General features: G+C 57.0%; 2 protein-coding genes across 7 annotated transcripts; both read right to left on the minus strand.

Moving 5' to 3' along the window:
• Positions 1–234: 234 nt before the first annotated feature.
• NECAP2 (NECAP endocytosis associated 2) lies at positions 235–4,656 on the minus strand. Its single transcript, XM_059866933.1, has 8 exons — positions 4,472–4,656; positions 3,809–3,909; positions 3,625–3,729; positions 2,704–2,785; positions 2,075–2,183; positions 1,557–1,719; positions 1,362–1,437; positions 235–1,067 (listed from the first exon to the last, which is right to left on the minus strand). Exons 1-8 carry the CDS (start codon positions 4,564–4,566, stop codon positions 1,019–1,021), a joined length of 780 nt encoding a protein of 259 aa, XP_059722916.1. The 5' UTR covers positions 4,567–4,656; the 3' UTR covers positions 235–1,018.
• Positions 4,657–5,456: 800 nt separating this feature from the next.
• Positions 5,457–20,283, minus strand: SZRD1 (SUZ RNA binding domain containing 1). 6 transcript variants are annotated; one of them, XM_059866938.1, is made up of 4 exons: positions 20,176–20,283; positions 9,464–9,513; positions 8,303–8,557; positions 5,457–7,450 (listed from the first exon to the last, which is right to left on the minus strand). In XM_059866938.1, exons 1-4 carry the CDS (start codon positions 20,263–20,265, stop codon positions 7,348–7,350), a joined length of 498 nt encoding a protein of 165 aa, XP_059722921.1. In that variant the 5' UTR covers positions 20,266–20,283; the 3' UTR covers positions 5,457–7,347. The 6 variants fall into 6 exon arrangements, with proteins under 6 accessions (XP_059722921.1, XP_059722922.1, XP_059722920.1 ...); XM_059866939.1 differs by having other exon boundaries at positions 8,303–8,554; positions 20,176–20,280; XM_059866937.1 differs by lacking the exon at positions 20,176–20,283 and adding an exon at positions 10,405–12,024 and having other exon boundaries at positions 8,303–8,554.
• Between the last annotated feature and the right edge of the window lie 215 nt (positions 20,284–20,498).

The following is a 20,498-nucleotide window of genomic DNA, read 5'->3' on the forward strand; positions in this document are numbered from 1 at the left end:
GCTGCCTCCAATTCCACCCCCCAGCACTTGTGTCCCAAAACCCGTCCTTTTCCCCTCATTTCCTCTCTTACCTTCCCCTCCCGGTGTCCTTCCCAACAGAAACCACTGCTAAGCAACAGGTTCTGTTGTGCTCCGTGTCCAATCCCATTCCCTCGGCACCGGCAAGGAATGGGAATCACAAAAGCTCATCCTGGCTGCTCCGAGCCCGCCCAGGGGAAGAAAAAAATTCCAGTCTGGCATCAAAACCGTTTTATTGTTCACTCAGAAGCGTTACATTCTCACCTGGGTTCGCTGCCAGGCCCAGGGGAAAGCTCTGAAAGCAAAATGCCCATTATCCAGTTGGAATTGGAAAGGAAAATCCAAATGGCTGGATAAAAATAAGTGGGATTTCGTACTCGGAAAAGCCTTAATATAAATAGGTAAGAAAATATTTATTTGTTTCAAGAGGAGTCTCAACCTCAGCTCTGTCCAAGAGCTTGACTCCATTCTGTCCTTAATAAAATGTCCATGGAAATGAGTAAAAAATCTTGTCTTCAAAATAAAGGAGGAGAAAAACAAACTTCCCAGAGTAAGAAACAAGGAATTTCAGCATGGAAACACTGAACAGGCTTCCCACATCCCAGTTAAGTGCTCAGAAAAAAATCCAGGTGGTGCTTGGCATCCTGGCAGGGAAAGGTTTGAGTGGATCCAGGAGGATGCTCCTCACCAAGGGAAGGACTGACCCAGCCCAAAAGCACGAGCAGAAGGCAGAGGAATCTCCAAGGAGACTGAGCTCTCCCTCCTTATCAAGAAGAGGGAGGGACCTGATGGTTTTTCCCAAAGGAGAAGCCTCCAAGGTCTCCCAGGATCCAGGCCCTGGGTGTGGAGTGTTTTAAGGCACATGGCTGTTTCTTTCCAGCACTTATTCCAGCATTCCCATGCTGGGTGGGTTTAAGGGCAGGAGTGAGGTGTCCTGAGGCTGCTTCTTTGGTCCCACAGAATCCTGAGGATCCCAGCACCCACGTAGGGAAAGGTGGGATCAGAACTGAACCCAGCCAGTATTCCCCTGAGCCTGGCTGGAAGCTGACCTAGAGAGAGGGAAAAACAGGGGAAAAAAGGTGTCTAGAGATGGTAAAGGCATCCAGGGAGGAAACTGGGCTGCAAATGGGTCATCCAGGAGCACCCCAAAACTCTCCTGGAGCAGCAGAGCAAGAAGTGCCCATGGACCCAAACTCAGGGAATTGGCAGCACAGAGGCAGAGCCGCTTCTGAACCCCAGAGCTGGGACTGGATGGAGCAGTGCCCCCACCCCAGCGGGGGTTTCCAGCAAAACCAGGCGGTTTTGGGGCATCCACATCCCCCCCGAATCCCTCTCCTGCTCACCCTGAAGCTTTGGCAAAGTCTCCCCAGACATCAGCAGCAGGAGCAGCAGTGGGCTGAGGCCAGGACAACAGGGAGTCTGTCAGGAAGTCAGGAAGAGAGGAAACAGAACAGCAGGAGTGATTTCCCACTCTCATTCCCAGACTCCCCCCTTTGACGGATGAAGCAGCCCCTCAGGAGCCCTGTGTGAGCACAGACCTGTGATGGGGGTTCCTGGGAGCTGGGCAGGCGTGGAGAGTGGGGCCGGGCGCTCCCCCGAGCCGGATTTTCCTCCAGGGGGTGGTGGGAGCAAGCTCAGGCCCCCAGGCCCTGCAGGACGTGGCCTGGTGCTCCCTGTCCCTCCTTCTTTTTTCTTCATGTTCTGAAAGGAGAGCAGGAAGTTTGGGTGGGATTGCATTTAAATCCAGAGCCAGAGTGTGAAAACCCTGGAAGGCAAATTGTTTTAATTTGGGAATAAAGTCCTGCACTGCTGCGACGTCCCACTGCTGGTGCATCCAAAGGGGTCACAGCAGGGGTGGAATTTACCCCCGAACACATAGGCCTGGTTTTGGCAGCAGGAATTGATTGCATCACAACCCCTGCAAATCCCTGCAGGCAGCATTATCCCCACGAGCTCTGCCCCGAGCCCATGCCCGGGGATTTCAGGGAGGAGCTGCTGCTTCCTCGTGGCACCCAAAGGAAAAGCTGGAATCAGCTTCCAGGGGAAATGCCCTCACAGCGATGTTGAGTTTGATGGTTTGTCCCTCCTTGAAGCCCAGATCCAGTTTGGGTCCCTGCTCCAGGTCCTGGGCCTGCCGGGCCAGTTCGCTCTGCTGCTTCACCCACCTGTGGGAATTAAATCCATGGAAAAGGAGACACAGCCCGCCCCAGGCTCCCCCAGGCACATAAATCCTGCTCAGGACCATCCCTCTGTGGCAGCAGCTCTGCAGAAGTGTGAGCTGGGACCTCACCTGAGGGAGCACCCAGGGGACAATTCCCAGCAGCGGCTGCTGGAGCCCCATGGATCCACCGCCAGCAACACATCCATCCATCCCTCCCCAAAACCCCAAAATTCCAAAACCCCACCATCCCCAGCAGCTGGAGCAGCCCCTTACAGCTGATACAGGAAGTAGAGGAAGTAAACTAGGGAATCTGGAGTGGGAATCTGGATGCCCAGTTTTGGACTTGGGAAGCCCAGTTTGGGACACTGCTGATCCAGGTTGGGAATTCCTGGAGAGAGGAAGGGCTGCGAGTTCCCTCCTCTTCCCACCACAGCTGCCCAGCCCAGCTCCCACTTCTCCACCTCTCCTGGAGGAGACCTGCGAAAAACAGAGCTGAGAGGACACAGGGAGAGGCACAAACTCACTTGAAGTGGTCCTGGAGAGCCACGTTGAAGTCAAAGGCATCCCCTCGGTCCACAAAGCCAACCCCAATGAACGCCCGGCGGCCTGGGCAGGGAGGAGGAGATTGGGATGGGCTGGGGATGGAGATGGGAATGGGATGGGGATGGAAATGGGGGTGGGATGGGATGGAGATGAGAATAGGATACTCCATCCTGCACAGCCCCGTGCCTGGCGCTGCCTCCAGAGGGAGCTGGGACACTGGAGACTGAGCCACGTGACTGGGGATCACAGAATCCCAGAATGGTTTGGGTTGGAAGGACTGTAAATCCCATCCCATTCCATGGCCAGGGACACCCACTATCCCAGGTAGCTCCAAGCCCCTTCCAACCTTGGACACTGCCAGGGTAAAAAATCTGGGGTTTTTTACACCAGGGACCCAGGGGCAGCCACAGCTGCTCTGGGCACCCTGTGCCAGGGCCTGCCCACCCTCACAGGGAACAATTCCTGCCCAATACCCCATTCAGCCCTGCCCTCTGGCAGTGGGAAGCCATTCCCTGTGTCCTGTCCCTCCAGCCCTTATCCCCACTCCCTCTCCAGCTCTCCTGGAGCTCCTTTAGGGACTGGAAGGCCACCATTAGGTTATTCCAGAGTCTTCCCTTCTCCAAAGGCATCTCCAGGTGTTTGACCTCATTGGCTGCACCTAAACTGCAGTACAAACAGCTTTTTAATTAACTGGCAGCAGGGGAGTGTTCCTGCATCCTCCTGCCCACGCCGAGCAGCCAAACCCAAGTGTTTTTGTTCCTGGCCAAGGTCAGAGCCGTGGGAGGGAGGCAGCTCCTCCCTCTGCCCCCCCGTGCAGGGAACATTCCGCCATGGGAAGCAGGAATCCTTCCCGAACAGGAGGAGCGAGGGCTCCGCGGGGTCCGCGGATGTGCGAGACGCACCGTTCCCATCTTCAATCCGGATGACAAAGTATCGGCTGGAGTCCGTCACGCCCTCCACAGCGATCCCGGGGAACTGCTCCACAGGAGCCTGGGCGAAGAGCTCTCCTGGAACACAGCAAGGGGCCGGGTAACGCCGGGCCCAGCCCGCACCGCTGCTCGCCCGGAGCCCCGCGATCCCCCTCACCCGAGCTCTTGTCCTCCAGCTTGATGAAGGCCGTGCTGCCCTTGGCCGTGATCCGCAGGCGGCCGCTCCAGGCCGGCTGGTCCAGCTGCCACTCCGCGGCCCTGGGGAGCAGGAGGGGAACCTGAGCCCTGTGCAGCCCACAGCCCCCGTGCTGCCCCGGGACACCCACGGAGCTCCTCTGCCTGCCTGCTGACAGGGTCAGGCTGGGGACACTGGCGTTTGTCACAAGATGGCTCGTTTCACCCCAAAACAGCTGCTGCGTTTGAGCGGGGAGCAGGCAAGAGCTGCGCGGGAGGTTTCGGTTCCCTTTCCGCGGAGTTTCCAGAGCCGAAGTTGCGTTAGGGACAGGCGACTGTGCCAGGACGGGCTTGGGCTGGGGGTCACTGACGGGTTGGGAACCCCAAAACACACGGGGGGACGGAGACAGCCCTGTGGGGTGGGGATGGGGGCACAGACACCTCCTGAGGGAACCCATGGGGGCTGAGGTTTCTCACCGAAGGGCTGAGATACCCCATGAGAGGCAGTTCTTGCTGCCCCACGGGGAGGGAGAGACGCCGAACCCCACACACCTCATGAGGACGGGACCCCATAAACCCCCGTGGAGAGGGCGAGCCCCCCCACGCCAGGAGGCGCTGACACCTCGCGGGCGGGCGCGGGCCCCACCTGTAGCCGCGGTTGGAGGCCCGCGGCGGTACCCGGTACACGAGCACCGCCGGCTTCACGCACAGCACCGACTCGTACTCCTCCTCCGCCGCCATCGCGGCCCCGCCGCCGCTCTGCCCCGCCGCCTCGGTGGTGCCTCGGTGGTGCCTCAGGCCGCCCAGGAGGGGACGGGGCCCGGCGGAGAGAGGCGCTTCCGCACCCAGGGCGCCCCCTAGCGCGCGGGAGGACCCGGTGCAGGGCGCTGCGGGAACTGGTCCCAGTTCGCTGCGGGAACTGGAACCGGCTCTGGGCTCCGAGGCACTCACAGATTTCACTCGTTTTATAAATCAGATAGTGGAGACTACTACTTCTATCTATTTCTATTATAACGTTATATACTATAAATTATAGTATTGTATGTTCTATAATATATATATATGTAAAATATATGTATTAGATACTGGGTTGTATAATATATAATTATGATATGTTTCATCTATATATTTATTAATATTCCTATATTATATACTAATATTATATGTTTGCATTATTTCTATTACAAATAGATAAAAAACATCAGCATTCCAAGGGAGCTGGAGGCTGTGGGAGCTGCCAGGGCTCCTGGATTCCTCACCCCAGGAGGCTCCAGCACCTTCTCTGGACATTATGGAGCACAACACCCAGGGGGGAGCCCAGCACAGAGCAACAAAATAATCACACTAAATTAAATGAGTTCAATTAAATAACTTGCTTTTCTCCTCCAGGGAAAGACAGCGCTCACATCCACACTTGGGATCCACATCTTCCCTTGGAGCACTGCCCTTCCACCCTCCTTGGACCACTCCTCTCAACCACCCTAAAAACGGGATAAAATCCCCTGGTTTTGGGTGAAATTATGGACAAAAGCTCCCAGATTTTACCTTCCTGGCAGATTTTTATACAGCTGCCACCACAAAGCTGCCCCTGGCAGACACGGGGACAAAAGGAGGGAGCCATAAAGCCGTGAAAAGTTTAAAGACATTTATTTAAAATACAATTTATAAAACGTTTTCTTTCCGGCGCACGTTTTTTTTTTTTTGTTTTTTGTTTTTTTGGGGGCGGAAACGCAGGTACCACGTCCATCCTCCCCCTCCTCGGGATGAAGGCGCTTCCCACAGGAACGCCACCGAGCCCTGCCCGCGGGCGGGACGTGTCCTGGGCACCATGTCCTGGCACCGGGACGCAGCAGGAGCAGCCGGAGAAGGAGATTTCAGTGCTGGAAAAAGGGATTTTGGTGCCGGAGGTGGGATCTCAGTGCAGGCCATGGAGGAGGCAGCGACGCGGCGCCGACCGGCCGCACCAGAAATCCGGCGGATTTGGGAGGTTTTTGGCTATTTGATGCTATTTTTAGGAATAATTAAGGAAAGGCGCAGTGACTACAGTTATTGCTGACGGCCTTCTCCCTCCCGCTCCCTCCCGGAGCTCATCCCAGCCCCCAGGCTGAGGGGGATGAGTGAGATCCCCCAGAAGTCCCCAGGATCCCCGGGGGAATACTGGGGAAATCCCGCCCCACCCGGAACCAGCTGTGAGGAGCCCATTGAGGTTCCGGGGGTTGGATACACAGGTAGTTTCTATTTTCCCCGTTTCTGTGGGATTTCAGCCTCATTTCCACACATGGCTTTTCGTGCACGTCAAGATTAGCTAGTTCCCCCTCAAATCTACTGAAGGCAGCACCCGGATGCAGGAATCCGTCGGGAACCACCCGGGTCTCCAGGTCCTGGCCCTCCAGGAAAAGCATTTAGTGTTCATCCAATCCCTTGATATCGAGTGATCCTCAGCTTCATCCAGGGGAGAACATCTCCGTTCCTGGGGAGCAGCAGCCTCCCTGTCCTCTTCCCGGGAGCGGGAGCAGGACGATCCCTTCCCTGAAGCCTTGCTGCCTCCAGGGAGATGGGGGGATCATCCAGGCTTTCCCCAAGGCTGGTCTGGTTCCCAGGTCTGCCATTCCAGGAGAGCTTGTACCATCCCTGCGCCGCTGGGCTGGCCCCTCGGGATATCCCACTGCCCAACGTCACAGCCGCAGCTGCGCCGGAGCCTCTCCTCTTCCACCAACTCCTCCTCCTCACATCTCCCTAATTCTTCACCGCCCGGCCCTCTGTGGCCGGACAGCAGGCATTTGCACGGGGTCACTCTGCATTCCCTTCTCCCCAAACACAAAAGAACCCAAAAAGGATGTATTTTAAGCTTCTCCTCAAAGCCAGCAGGGAATCGGGGCCAAGCTTTAACAGGAGCAGGATGTGAACTGGGTCCGACTCCGAGGTACCTGGGGGTATCCAGGAGTTCACTTCCATGGCAGTGGAAATGGAGAAGGAGAAGCATGATCTTGTCATCCCCAAGCCATCACATTCATGGAAATCCATTGGAATTCCCCTCGGAACACTCAGCTACCTCTCTGGATTCAAACAAACGGCTCAAACCCTTCCCAAGCACTCCGCCGATCCAAGATACAAAAAACAAACAGAAAACCAAATAAAAGAACCTAAAATCCTTGGAAACAGAACTCGTTCTGGAAGTGATGAGGACAACATGCGCGGCTGGGGAGGCTTCCCATCTTTTTTTTTTTTCCTTAAATGCCAGGTTTCGAGTACAACAAACGTTATTGCTGGCGCTCGCTCCAACCCGAGTGGGACACGCACGACTCCCTGCACCCGGCCAAGTCTGGCACGGCCCCTCGTGTCCCCCGGCCGCGGGGACAGCCCTGCCGCGATGGCCGCTCACAGTGGGTGGAGAGGGGAGGTCACAGTGCGTGGGGCTGAAGGTCACAGTGGGCAGAGCAAAAGGGTCACAGTGCAAATCACCCCGGGAGGTCCCCAGGCCCGGGTCTGTGTGTCCGTGCCGGCGGAACGGCGCCTCCGCCTCTATCTGCGCTGCTTGAAGCCCTGCGAGCCATCGGGGCCCAGCGGCTGCCGGATCACATTGTTGGGCTGCCGGCTGTCCTCGGGCTGCGAGATCCGCGGAGGCCTGCGGGGACAGAGGGAACAGAGCTGAGCCTGCGGGGACACAACTGAGCCTGCAGGGACACTGCTGGGGCCTGCAGAGACAGGGGCACTGCTGGGGCCTGCGGGGACACAGGGGGACAGCTGAGCCCACAGGGCACTGCTGGGTCCTGCAGGGACACCCTGAGGGACACGTGAATGAGGTGTGGAATTCCGAATGAGGTGTGGAATTCCAAGCGCCTTGGGGAAATCCCTGCACCATGGAAATGCTGTCACGTCCTCTGGGGTCCCCAGAGCAGGAAGGACATGGAACAAGCCCAAAGGAGCCTGCCAAGGTGATCAGAGGGATGGAGCAGCTCTGCTGTGAGGAAAGGCTGGGGGAATTGGGATTGTTCAGCCTAGAACAGAGAACCTCTGGGGTGACCTAACTGTGGCCTTCCAGCACCTGAAGGGGCCAACATGAAAGATAGAGGGACTCTGGACAAGAGCCTGGGGGAATGGATTCCCACTGCCAGAGGGTAGTGATGGATTGCATATTGAGAAGAATTCCTCCCTGGCACAGGTCTCCCAGAGAAGCTGTGGCTGCCCCTGGATCCCTGGAAGTGTTCCAAAGGCAAATGGACGTGGCACAGGGACACGTTTAATGGGGAACACAGCAGTGCCAATCAATGGCTGGACTCTGTAATCCTGGAGGGCTCTTCCAACCTCAATGATTCCATGGTTTATGGCCTTACCAGGCACTTCCCTCACTCTCACGTAGCTGAGGCTCTAACAGAGCTCTCCTCTCTCTGTGCCAGCCCGGCTGCACTCCCCGAGCAGCCCACCCCCACTAACACCAGGCAGGAACTCCCCAGGCCCACGGGGAGTCTGCTCCCACCTGTCCAGGATGGGCTTCTCCTGCTCCTCCTCGGGGCTGGCGCTGCCCAGGATGCGTTTCCTGGCCTCGGCGTACTCGGCCTCGCGCTGCGCCAGCGATTTGACGGGGAAGGCGGGGCGGCTGGCCGAGTGCGGGCTGCTGAGCACGCCGTTGCTCGTGGGCCGCTTGAGGATGCGGATCTGCGGCGGCGGCCCCGCGGGAAGGCTGTCGTCCTGGATCACGATCGGCACTTTGGGAGGAGATTTGGACTTTCTGCTGTTGGGAAGGAAAACATGGGGTTGGTGCTTGTTTGCCACGGGGGTTTACTGCCCGGCGTGTGAATTCCTCGTGCTCGGATGGTGTTGCTGTGATTAAGAGCAGCCTGGAATAATTAAAGGCCTCGTTATAGTTGTAACTCTAAAGAGGAGCAGTGGATTAGCTCAGAAAGAGATGGAAAATCAGTCCCTGCTGTGTGTGACACCATTAAACTCTGCTGAAGGAATAGTAACAGAGACTGGGTAAAGCTTTAGCATTTCTAGTTGAAGATATTGGTATAAGCACCTTGATTTAATTCCCTGCAAGGATTTCCAGGGCCCCTCTCACCAGGACACCCAGCCTGTCACTCCAACCCTGCCATTTCACTCCTTGGAGCCAGCCTCGGCCCCAGCTCACCATCTGAATGTTTTACAGTCCCTTTTCTGCATGGAACTCCCAGAGGATAAATCCCATGACTCTCTAATAATCAAAGGGGAAAAAAATCCAACAACAAAGGACTTGTCAGCAGCGATTAAAAAAGTTTCTGGTAGGAGAAAATAACACAGACCTGCCCAGCCCCAAAGGAAGCAGGAAAAGAAATTCTCCCTGATGCAAGACACAGCGAGTCAGTCCAGAGCCAGTAGCTGGGATTACCTGACTCACTCATTTCTTCCCCTCTTTCTCACATGGCTTCCCCCAAGCTGGAGCTTCATCCAGTCTGGAGGAGCTGGTTCTGATCACAGCACTCTCAGCTTTCTGCTGCCATCCCGCGGCTCCAAAGGGCCACCTAGTGGCTCGGAGACAGGGATTCCCTGATTCTCAACCCCAACCCAGCGCCCCCTGCTCAGTTTGAAGCTGTTTCCCCACTGGTCCCACTCCCCAGGCCCTCAGCTGTCCAACAGCACCTCAGGAAAATCAGGATTTTACCTTTCCTTCTGTGTGATCTTCAGCTTCTTTTCCAACCGTCTGTCTATTTCCTTGAAAAGAAGGAGAGAAAAGTAAAACCACAAAGTTTTAATAAAATGAAGACCAATCTCAGTTTGGAGGTCAGAGTTTGAGCCCGTCTGAGCATATATTTAATTTTTGCTCCAAATACCGATCTGTAAAGGGGGGAGGGAGTGTGTGGTTCCATCTGAGGATGACCTGGGAATCAAGAGGCAGAGAAAAGCAAAGCCACCATGGATAACCCATGAGAAAAGCAAAACCACCAGGAGTATTTTGCTGTAACCAGCAGCACACCCACAGCAGGCCGTGGATCCGGTGCAGAGTGCTCATCACTCATTTCAACCACCTCAGCTGGCAAAAAACCACCTGTGAGGGTAAAACCCCACGGATTCCACAGCAATTCCACAGCAAGGTACTCCTGGATCCAGACAGGGGTCAGGCCAAACCTGCCGGGCATTGGAGCAGCAGCAGCCACAGCTGGGGCAATCCCAGGGAAGCTGAGCCCCGAGCCCAGAGCCCCGAGCCAGGGGCAGGGCTGGCCGGCAGGGCCACATTCCTGCCAGGAGAAGGACCTGCCCTGCCCCACACGCACCAGGGAGCCTCCCTGGGCTGCTCCCTGCCTTTCCACCCATCGAGTCACCCATGGGCAGAGAGACGCGTTCATCACCGACAGAGCCGGGTCTGAGCGTGTCAGCTCTGCCCGAGGCTGGCAGCCACCTCTGCCAAGCTGGCCAGGTGTTGCAACCAGAGCAATTGCACAGAAAACTTGGCTAAGGAGAAGGAAGCCAGGTTTCAACCCCCTGCAGCTGACCTGCCCCAACCCCGTCAGTATTTTTAGATCGTCACGACAGCTCTGTTAAAAGAGGCTCCGAAACAGCTTTTTGTGTTTGATTTAATCACAAAGGAAGGAGGGAAAACACTACCTGAGAGTGTCCTAGTTTAGCCAGCTGATAACTGGCACTACAGAAGGAAATTCCAAACTTGTGGCAGGAGGCAGCAGCTCTGCTTTGAGGCCTGGCTGCTTCCCCCTGCTGCCGGCAGGAACCACAGCGGGCACAGCTCGGGAAAGGAACAGGTTTGGACAGAAATTCCCTGCCCCTGTGAGCAGGGAAGGAGCACAAGTCACTACAAGATGCCAAACCACAGTGTTGGCTGTTGGTCATACAGGCCACGGCAGCCTCCACCTAGAAGGGAATAAATTATTTCAGGAAGATAAAAGGTGGGTGGGAGGTTGAGTTTCCTACCCAACCCTGTCCTGGGAGGTAACAAAACCAGGCAGAGCTTCACAAGGCAGGTCTCAGCCAGAGCCTCCCAGGGAGGGCAAACACCTGCAGCTTCCTTCCTTTTCAAGGGGACTGGGGGAGAGGAAAATCCCATTCCAGTGGTGCTCAGGAGGGAGGGAAATGTGTAAGAGCTGCCTCCAGCCCCCCAAGAGCAGTGGATATCCTGCTGAAGATGGAGATGCTGTGGAGCAGCTGGTGGCAAACAATGGAAGGCAAATGAGGGGAAGGGGTTGGCTCCTCACTGAGCCAGCCCAGGTGACATCGTGGTCTTGAAACCACATTTTCAGCCTCCAGGAGTTCACCCAGGCCCTCCTGGAATATCCCCATTAAATATTTCAGCACACGGGGGAGAGAGACAACAGGAAAACAGGATGGAAAGGGGGGAAACACTCAGGAGCTTCTCCATCCATTTCACTCCAAGGAGAAACAGTGCTGCTGAGCCCTCAGCTGGGCCCATGGGACAGAGGTGACACAAGCCACACGGCAGCCCTGGGGAAGGCTCTGTTCTGCTGCCTCCTTCCCAGCAGAGGAGGTGGCCTGGCAAAAGTCACATTCCTGCACTGCTGGGGGCTCTGAGCTGAGCCCTGGGGGTGTTCCTATACTGCTGGGGGCTCTGAGATGAGCTCAGGGCTGTTCCTGCACTGCTGGGGGCTCTGAGCTGAGCCCTGGGGGTGTTCCTGTACTGCTGGGGGCTCTGAGATGAGCTCAGGGCTGTTCCTGCACTGCTGCTGCCCCGGGGGCTGTTCCTTCACTGCTGGAGGCTCTGAGCTGAGCCCCAGGGCTGCAGCCATGTTCTGACTGGGAGATGCTGCAATTGCAGGGTGTCACCTCTACCTCAGCACCTGAGAACAGGTGATTCATGGCATTGTCACCAACCCCCAGTGCTGCCAGACAGTCCCACACACTCCAACCACAACCTCAGCCTCCCCTGCCACAGAAAAATGAAGCTCTTTACTCTGCTCAACACAAAAACTTATTCCAAGGAATCCTTCAAAACTATCCCAACTCCTTCACAGCCTGTTTCACTTTTCCCACTCTGGAGCAGGTCACTTCTAGCAAAATTCCTGGTGCCTTTGTCTCCAAACCCCCAAAACTGCCAGAGGTCAGGGAGCAAACATGTGGTCCTGGACCATAAACCAGTGCTCTGTGCTTGGGGAGCTCCTCACCAGGGATCACACAGGATCAGGGAGGCTGGAAAAGATCACTGATCCCACCCTGTGCCTGATCCCACCCTGTCCCCAGCCTGGAGAATGCCACCTCCAGGGATGGGAATCCCAAACCTCCCTGGGCAGCCCCTGCCAAGGCCTGACCACCCTTTCCATGCAGAAATTCCTGCTGATGTCCACCCTGAGCCTGCCCTGACCCAGCCTGAGGCAGTTCCCTCTCCTCCTGTCCCTGTTCACTGGAGCAGAGCCTGACCCCCTGGCTGTCCCCTCCTGGCAGGAGTTGTGCAGAGCCACAAAGGCCCCCTTGAGCTTCCTTTTCTCCAGGCTGAGCCCCTTTCCAGCTCCCTCAGCCTCTCCTGGGGCTCCAGCCCCTTCCAAAGCTCCATTCCCACCTCTGGACACACTCCAGCCCCTCCAGGTCCTTCGTGCCACGAGGGCCCAGGACTGGAGGTGCCTCAGCACAAGGGCCAGGCCCTGCCCTGGGTCTGTGCCCACACCAGGCTGGCACAAGAAGCAAAGCCAGGAGCAGCAAAATATCCCCTAAATTCCAGCCTCAGCAGCTGATGGGAGCACTATGCTCTCTGCAGAACACGAGGCTTCCTCCACACGTAGGGACCTTGGCAGAATAACAGAAACCAACCACTGACACCAATCACACACAAACCCCTCCCATCCACCCCAAACACAGCAGGATCCACAGAATTCCTGGCACTGCTGAGGGGATTCCAGCTGCCTCCAGACATCCACTGAACTTTTGGGTAGGAAAAGTCACCCTCTGTGTTTAAATAGATGGCCAAAAGCAGCTCCCCACCTCACACACATCTTGGTGTGCCAGAAATTGTGTTTTCTTCTAAACACAGGCACTGACTCTGCATTTTCCAGGAAGCTCAGTGCTCATTACTAGGATGTTTGGAATTGTAGGAATGGAGCGTTTGAACACCACGTGCAGACACAGCCCCAGCCCTGAGCAGCCTCACAGCTCGTGACACGGATCACTGCACCAATTTAAAAGCAGAATCACCTTGGCACTGCTCATTTTTAATTAAAATCAAATCCCTGCTGCTGCTCCGCACGGATCCATCCGTCTGCTGATGTCACCCCCTCTCCTCTGCTGTGTCACGCTGTCACCGTGTGGGTAAGGAGATAAAATTAGGAGCTGACTCCAAGGGCAAGTGCCAGAGGCACTACAAGCACCACAGGCATGAGCTGTCTGCAGAGGCAGCTGGATGTGGCATCCAAGGACCTGGACAGGTCACTGTGGACAAACCCCAGGTGTCCTTCATCTGAGGGGCTCTTCCAGCTCCCCCTTCCCACACAAACGTATCTGCATCACCAAAAACCAAGAGCCTGCTTCACATCCTCGTGCAAAACCCCCTCCCCAAAGATTAGTAAGGAATCTCACCCGCCTATTTTTAGGGCTATTATTTGTGGATGCCAAACAGGACCCAAACAAACAGCCTGAAGAAGATTCTGTTCTCTGACATTTAGGCTGCATTTGTGGACAAGGACATCATGGAAACTGAGCTCCAGCCCCACCACAGCCACCCTTCCTACCCCTACCCTGAGGAAAACAGCCAAGAGGATCCATAACCCCCCTTGGAATGCAGACAGAGACCCCAAGACACGAAGCTGCTGCTCAGATCCCACATTCCCATGGCCTGGCATCCCAAAGAGCCACCCAGCCATTAAGCTGACACCTTGGGGGTACTCCTGGTGAGTTGGAGACCCTCAGCACCCCAGGAATGCATCCTTCAGGAAGGGACAGCCCTCCAGGGGATGGAGGCACATTCCCAGGCAAATCCAGAATATTGGGAAGCACAGGGGCCCGAGTCAGCCACGCTGCTGGCCAGAAACCTTTGGGGAATAGTGCAGTGCCCTGGACACCCACAGAGCATTGTCCCCCATCCCGGCCAGCAGGGACTCTCCAAACACAGCAAACACCGGCAGCTCCCAGCCCGGCTGATCTGGGCAGGAATAACAGGATAACCCCTGGCTGCCTTTCACCCCAAGGTGAGTGAGTGACCATCACTGAAGGCGTGAGGAAGGCAGAGACTTTGTGTCAATCACTTACACCAGGTATTCCCCCCTCTGCCTCCAAAATTCCTCTGCAGAAATCCAGGGGAGATCCCTACCAGAGCACAGGGTAGCAGTCTTGGTGCTCTCCTGGATCTCTGGTAACATTCCAAAGCTCTGGAAAACCTTTAACCACATTCTCTGCTATATCTACTCCCAGCACAACCTTCTACCCCTTCTCACCCCAGTAACATGGAATGTCAAACCCCAGAATGAGTGAATTTCAGCTGGAGCTGGATCCTCCCAAAACCACGGCCATATCTGCTCCTTACAGCACCACTGGATGCTCTGGCAATTCCTGACAGAGACAAATTCCAAGGCCTGGCTGGTGTTCCTTTCTTTAGGAAATAAAAACAAGTTTTAAGATCTGAGGTCACCAGAGCTGTTGATGGGGACCTGGACCTGGAACTGCTTCCCCAAAACACCCTCAGGAAAGAGCAGATGTGGGCAGTCCCTGACCTCCTTGTTATCCATCTATTTCTCTCCTCCAAAGATAAATTAATCTATTAATTACTGCAACATTCCAATTCCTGAGGCTACTGGGGATCAGCCTGCTGCATTAATTAGTCCTCCCAGTCGCTCTGCTATGCTCAGGCCTGGCAGTGGCAGCCCAGGACAGCCCCAGGTGTTTGTGCCTCCATGGCTGGTCCTGCCCCTCAGCACCAGGCATTGAGGACACGGAGCATTTTTGGGAACAAGCCCAGTGGTGCCACAGGACATTCCCAGCACAGATGTTTAGGGGTGGGGGAAGCACTCAGTGGGGCAGCAGCTCCATCTCCCTTGCTGCAGTATCCCCAAACCAATCCTCACTTCCCACTGTTCATTCCCAACCTCCCATTTCTTACCAAAAAAACTCCCTCTGCCCAAACAATACCAAGCAGCAGAAACAGAAACTTCCATTCCCAGTTTCAAGAATTTTTGGATTTGTTACAGCACCTAAAGCAAACATTTGGTGAAAGTTTGCCCAAATCTTTTTGGTGTGGGAAGTCCAAATCCATCCTGGGTTCATGGCAGCACGATGGCAGCAGGGGAGGGGGGATTCTGCCCCTCTGCCCCTCAGGGGAGCCCCTCAGCACCTGCAGAGCTGCCCCAGCCCTGGGCCCGCACAGGGAGGAGCTGGAGCTGCCGGAGCCAGGCCAGAGGAGGCTCCAGGGGGATCAGAGGGATGGAGCAGCTCTGCTGGGAGGAATGGCTGGGAGAGCTGGGAATGCTCACCTGGAGGGGAGAAGCTCCAGGGAGAGCTCAGAGCCCTTCCAGGGCCTGAAGGGGCTCCAGGAGAGCTGGAGAGGGACTGGGGACAAGGGATGGAGGGACAGGACACAGGGAATGGCTTCTACTGCCAGAGGGCAGGGATGCATGAGATATTAGGAATTGCTCCCTGGGAGGGTGGGCAGGCCCTGGCAAAGGGTGCCCAGAGCAGCTCTGGCTACCCCTGGATCCCTGGCAGTGTCCAAAGCCAGGGTGGACATTCAGGCTTGGAAAAGCTTGGGACAGTGGAAGGTGTCCCTGCCTGTGGCAGGACATGGAATGGGATGAGCTTTAAGGTCCCTCCAACCCAAACCACTCTGGGATTCCATGCCCCTCACAGCCCTGATCCCAAAACCCAGTTTTCCTCACGGACACAGCTCCTGCACACCCCAACCTTGTTAGTGTGGCCTCTGATCACAACAGTCATTAGCAGAGGGAGGTCACAGTGTCACACTCCAAAAAATTTCCCTTTTGACTCTGCTGGACTTCAACCTCATTGAGCACATCGAAGCAACAGGAACTGACACCTTCAGATCCAGTGACCCAGAGCCTTTGCTGGCAGGTGACACCCACGCCACCCTCACGTGTGACAGACAGGAGACATTCTGCCACCTCGGGTGCCCTGTCCTCCCTGAGCGCTGTGACACAAGCTGGGGACAGCCCCCAGGCCAGGCCAAAGTGCATTCCCAGCCTCTGGCTGCTCCATCCTCCCAGAGTGGCCGATCACCGGACACGGGGCAGGTTCTCCCCTCCTGGGGACACAGCTGGGGTCACTGGGGAGGCTGCAGGCAGCAGCTGGGAGCTCAGTCTGCAAACTCCAGGGGGGAAAAAGACACACAAGGAGGTTAATTCCATGGGGTTCTTAACCTGTTTTGGATTGCCAGAGTAATGTTTGACCTGCAGGGAATCAGGGAATGTCCTGAGCTGGAAGGGACCCACAGGGATCAAATCCAACCCCTGGCCCTGCACAGACACCCCAACAATCCCAGCCTGTCCAAACCCTCTGGAGCTCTGGCAGCCTCGGGGCCAGGACCATTCCCTGGGGAGCCTGGGCAGTGCCCAGCACCCTCTGGGGAAGAGCCTTTCCTGATCTCCAACCCAAACCCCCCTGGCCCAGCTCCAGCCCTTCCCTGGGTCCTGTCCCTGCTCACAGGCAGGGATCAGAGCTGTCTCCTGCCTTGGGATGAAGCTGGAAGACATCCTGACCTGAACTCAGTTATTAAGACTCTGACACACTCCAGTTTTACCTGGCAAAGGAATAACCAATGAATCCCTCTGCCAAGAACCAATTCCAAGCTGAGGATCACCCATGACCATTCCAGTTTTGGAGCCCAGCTTCCCACCTAACATTTAATTATTGGTTTAGCCAGGTAAACAGGCCTGAGTGTCACCAACTGACCTCTCATTTATGTTTGCCAGCTGGACCACACAACACCACAGAAAAACAAACCAGGAATTAAGGCTCATTAGTGTTTTCTGACCCAGACTGGCCTTTGAAGCCCTTCCCACCCTTACTCCTAACTCAGACAACTCAGACGTTACTCACGGCCTGGTTTTCCATCTGTAACTCCCCATTCCACAGACATTCCAGGGCTCTAATTAGACACAGGGAGGTGACAAGGAACCAGAGGCCTCAAGGAGCTCTGCTGCACCCTGTGGCCCGGGGACAGGGGTCACTGCCAGAGCAGAGGGCACTGCCTGCCATGGTTGCTCCGGGGTGGCACATTCCCAAGAGGCTGCTCCGTTCCTGGGGCAATTCTGATGGCACAAGAGCAAGAGACAAACGGAGGCCATGTTGAACGCCCAGACAACCACCAGAGGATTTGTTTCACAGCTCCCTGAGTGACCAAACCGAGCTGAGTTGGGTTTTGGGGGATTTTCTTCAACCTAGTAAGATCTTCCTGGTGCCTGATTTGGGAGAGCTACAAGAGAGAAATGAGGTGAACTTTAATTAGGAGACCACAGGATCTCTCCTCGGCCCAGAGCTGCCTCTTGCTGACAAACCTTCTTTAAGGCCTTGAGCAGAAGTTCTCAGCCTCACCAAAAGCTACAAACAAAAACCCCCAGAACTAAAAATATTATGTATTTGCTTTCCCAAGAAACAACACCCTGTGGGTGGAATATTAAAAAATTACATGCTAGGACACAGATAATGTATCCCATAAAGCCCACCATGGATCTCCTGCTATATCTCTACTGTTCCCTCATGCGCTGAAAGGTCTACAAAATTAAATAACTCAGGCTCTCAAGAGTGGGAAGTATCAGCACCACAGAATCCTAGAATAGCGTGGGTCGGAAGGGACCTTAAAGCTCCTCCAGTGCCACCCCTGCCATGGGCAGGGACACCTTCCACTGTCCCAGGCTGCTCCAAGCCTGAATGTCCAACCTGGCCTTGGGCACTGCCAGGGATCCAGGGGCAGCCACAGCTGCTCTGGGCACCCTGTGCCAGGGCCTGCCCACCCTCCCAGGGGACAATTCCTGTCCAGTATCCCAGGTAACCCTGCCCATTCCCTGTGTCCTGGCACTGTCACAACAGGATGTGTTTGGAGCTGCTCCCTGGTGTCTCTGCTCTACTGCAGCCTCCTCCTGAGCACCAACCAGGACTGCCAAGCCCTGTTCCTGTATGCTGGGATCCATCTTGTGCTGTCTTGGGTGGAAGAAAATCACAGAACCAGGGAATGTCCTGAGCTGGAAGGGACCCACAGGGATCAAATCCAACCCCTGGCCCTGCACAGACACCCCAACAATCCCAGCCTGTCCAAACCCTCTGGAGCTCTGGCAGCCTCAGGGCCGGGACCATTCCCTGGGGAGCCTGGGCAGTGCTCAGCACCCTCTGGGGAAGAGCCTTTCCTGATCTCCAACCCAACCCCCCCTGGCCCAGCTCCAGCCCTTCCCTGGGTCCTGTCCCTGCTCACAGGCAGGGATCAGAGCTGCCTCTTGGGAGGAGCAGAAGTTGCTGCTGGTGCTACAGCAGAGCCTCCTCCTGCCCTCGCTGCTCTGTGCCCACCTGCTGCCTCCTGTCGCTGTGACTTTGGGACACCTGAACATCCCCAGCTGCAGCAGCATCCACCAGGACCACAAGAACCACGGGACAAGGGGAGGTTGGGCTCTCCTGCGCTCTATCCTGTCAGCATCCCACTTCCTGCGGGCACCACCAGCAGCTCCAGGACTCCTTCCTGCCAGGCACAGAGTGAAATCCCCTTCCTAACATCCAGGGATGGCCCAGGGCAGCTCCTGCCCCTCTCCCAGCCTGCACAGGCAGCTCACTTCCCACACGCCTCCCAACTGCTCCACAGGCACCCAGAGCCCAACAACTGCAACAGCAGCTGCTCCTCCTGCCAGGCCTACAGGAGCAGCTGAAGGAGCTGGAAAGGGGCTCAGCCTGGAGAAAAGGAGGCACAGGGGAGCCCTTGTGGCTCTGCACAACTCCTGACAGGAGGGGACAGCCGGGGGGGTCGGGCTCTGCTCCCAGGGAACAGGGACAGGAGGAGAGGGAACGGCCTCAGGCTAAGCCAGGGGAGGCTCAGGTTGGACATCAGCAGGAATTTCTGCATGGAAGGCCTTGGCAGGGGCTGCCCAGGGAGGTTTGGGATTCCCATCCCTGGAGGTGTCCAGGGAAGACCTGGAGGTGGAACTCAGTGCTCTGGGCTGGGGACAAGGTGGGGATTAGGCACAGGGAGGACTCGATGGTCCTGGAGGGCCTTTCCTACCCCAACGATTGTGTGATTCCTCAGGGAATCTCCCTGCTCTCCCTGCTCACCAGCACAAGCACCCCTGAGGTTATGAGCACGGCAGTTTGGACTGGAAATGGGTGTGAGAAAGGACAAGTGACAGGGATTTCTCCTTCTAAGGAAAAGCACCTGGGAGGTACCAGCAGGAAGGACAAACTGGGAGAACGCTCCATGGCAGGATTGGAGCATCAGGACCATTTTAAACCATTACTCAAGGCCACAGTCATGGGCTCCCGAGGCTCCAGCCATGTCCCTTCATGGAGCGCTGGAATTATCTCCGAGCCGGGCACGGGGGGCGGGCGAGCGGCTGCGCTGCCAGCCTGGCACTGGCCCCTCTCGGGCATTCAGTTACAGGCTCTATTTTGCTCCCCTGCCTCTGGCCAGGTGTAACCCAATCCCTTGCCCACAGTCGCGTCCAGGCTCCTCGCCGAGGCCCCGTCCGGAGGTCCCTCTGCCCTCTGATCCTCACGACCCCGAGGAACTCGCCACAAGCACAGTTTGCCTGGCGGAGTTTCCCCACGCTACGAGCAGCCCGCAGCGCGCCCGCCCACACGGCTGCCGAAGCCGTGGCTGATCTGCAAGCACAGCACTCACAGACGCTCGGGGTCCCAGAGCGTGACACACACGGTGCCAATCCGGTTCTGCTGAAGCGCGGGCCCAGCTCCGGGGGCCGGGCTGGGGCTCCCCCCGTTCTGCCCGAGTGACGGAGGACGTTCAGCTCGGGGGAAAGGCCTTCGGGTGTGCACCCGCTGCCCCCAGAGCCCCGCCAGGGTCACCGCCGCGCCGAGCGCGCACATTTTGGCCCTGCTCGCCCCCCTCGCCCCTCCTGCTTCACCCCCCGGCCAGCGGAGCTTCGTGCGGAGCTGGGCCGCGACCCCGCTGAGCCCCCGCGGCCTCAGCCCCGCCGCGCCGAGGTGGGGGTGGACACCGAGGAGCACACGGGGGGGCGGAGGACGGGCAGGGAGCTGCTCCGAGGAGGGACCTAAAGCGGGACTGAAGAACCGGCGAGCAACGGGGCTGGGGGCGACCCGCAGCCCCCCGCGCCGAGCGAGGCCGCGGTCTCTTTAAGAGGCCTAGCAGCGCCTCGGGGCCGCCACGCCACCGGACGCGTCCCGCCGCCTCCTGAAGCAGCGCCGCGCCGTCCGCCCGCGCCCCCCCGGGCCCGCCGCGCCGGCCCGCGCCGCCGCCCTCACCCCGCTGTCGGCCGCCTCCTCCCAGCTCTCCGCGACCTCCTCATCTTCCATTTTAATTCCCGTCCGCCGCCGGGCCCGCGCCCCGCGCATGCGCGCGCCGCCCGCCGGCCCGCGCCCGGCAACGCACGCGCAGCGCGCGGAAAGGGCGGGAAGCGGCGGCGGGGCACGGCGCCACAGCGCCCCCTGGCGGCCGGGAGGACCGGGTTCACGGCGGGTGTTAAAGGCGTTTTCCTCTAATTTTTGTGTTTTCCTTAAATTTTGAGGAGTTTTCCCTTCGTTTAGGCTTGCTTTACCTTTGAGATATTTCCCCTATTTTTGGTGTG

The sequence above is a fragment of the Haemorhous mexicanus genome, chromosome 23 (assembly GCF_027477595.1).
Source record: "Haemorhous mexicanus isolate bHaeMex1 chromosome 23, bHaeMex1.pri, whole genome shotgun sequence".
Taxonomy (NCBI): domain Eukaryota; kingdom Metazoa; phylum Chordata; class Aves; order Passeriformes; family Fringillidae; genus Haemorhous; species Haemorhous mexicanus.

Excerpts from the sequence above, each read along its gene's own strand:
- NECAP2 (XM_059866933.1), bottom strand. The coding sequence starts at position 4,566 with ATGGCGGCGGAGGAGGAGTACGAGTCGGTGCTGTGCGTGAAGCCGGCG. Across the intron at positions 2,786-3,624 it reads CCGGATTGAAGATGGGAACG|GCCGCCGGGCGTTCATTGGG; the intron begins GTGCGTCTCGCA and ends CTCCCTGCCCAG. Across the intron at positions 2,184-2,703 it reads GCTCTCCAGGACCACTTCAA|GTGGGTGAAGCAGCAGAGCG; the intron begins GTGAGTTTGTGC and ends TAATTCCCACAG.
- SZRD1 (XM_059866934.1), bottom strand. The coding sequence starts at position 10,145 with ATGAACGCGTCTCTCTGCCCATGGGTGACTCGATGGGTGGAAAGGCAG. Across the intron at positions 9,514-9,779 it reads CACCGGATCCACGGCCTGCT|GAAATAGACAGACGGTTGGA; the intron begins GTGGGTGTGCTG and ends CTTCTTTTCAAG. Across the intron at positions 7,451-8,302 it reads GAGAAGCCCATCCTGGACAG|GCCTCCGCGGATCTCGCAGC; the intron begins GTGGGAGCAGAC and ends CTGTCCCCGCAG.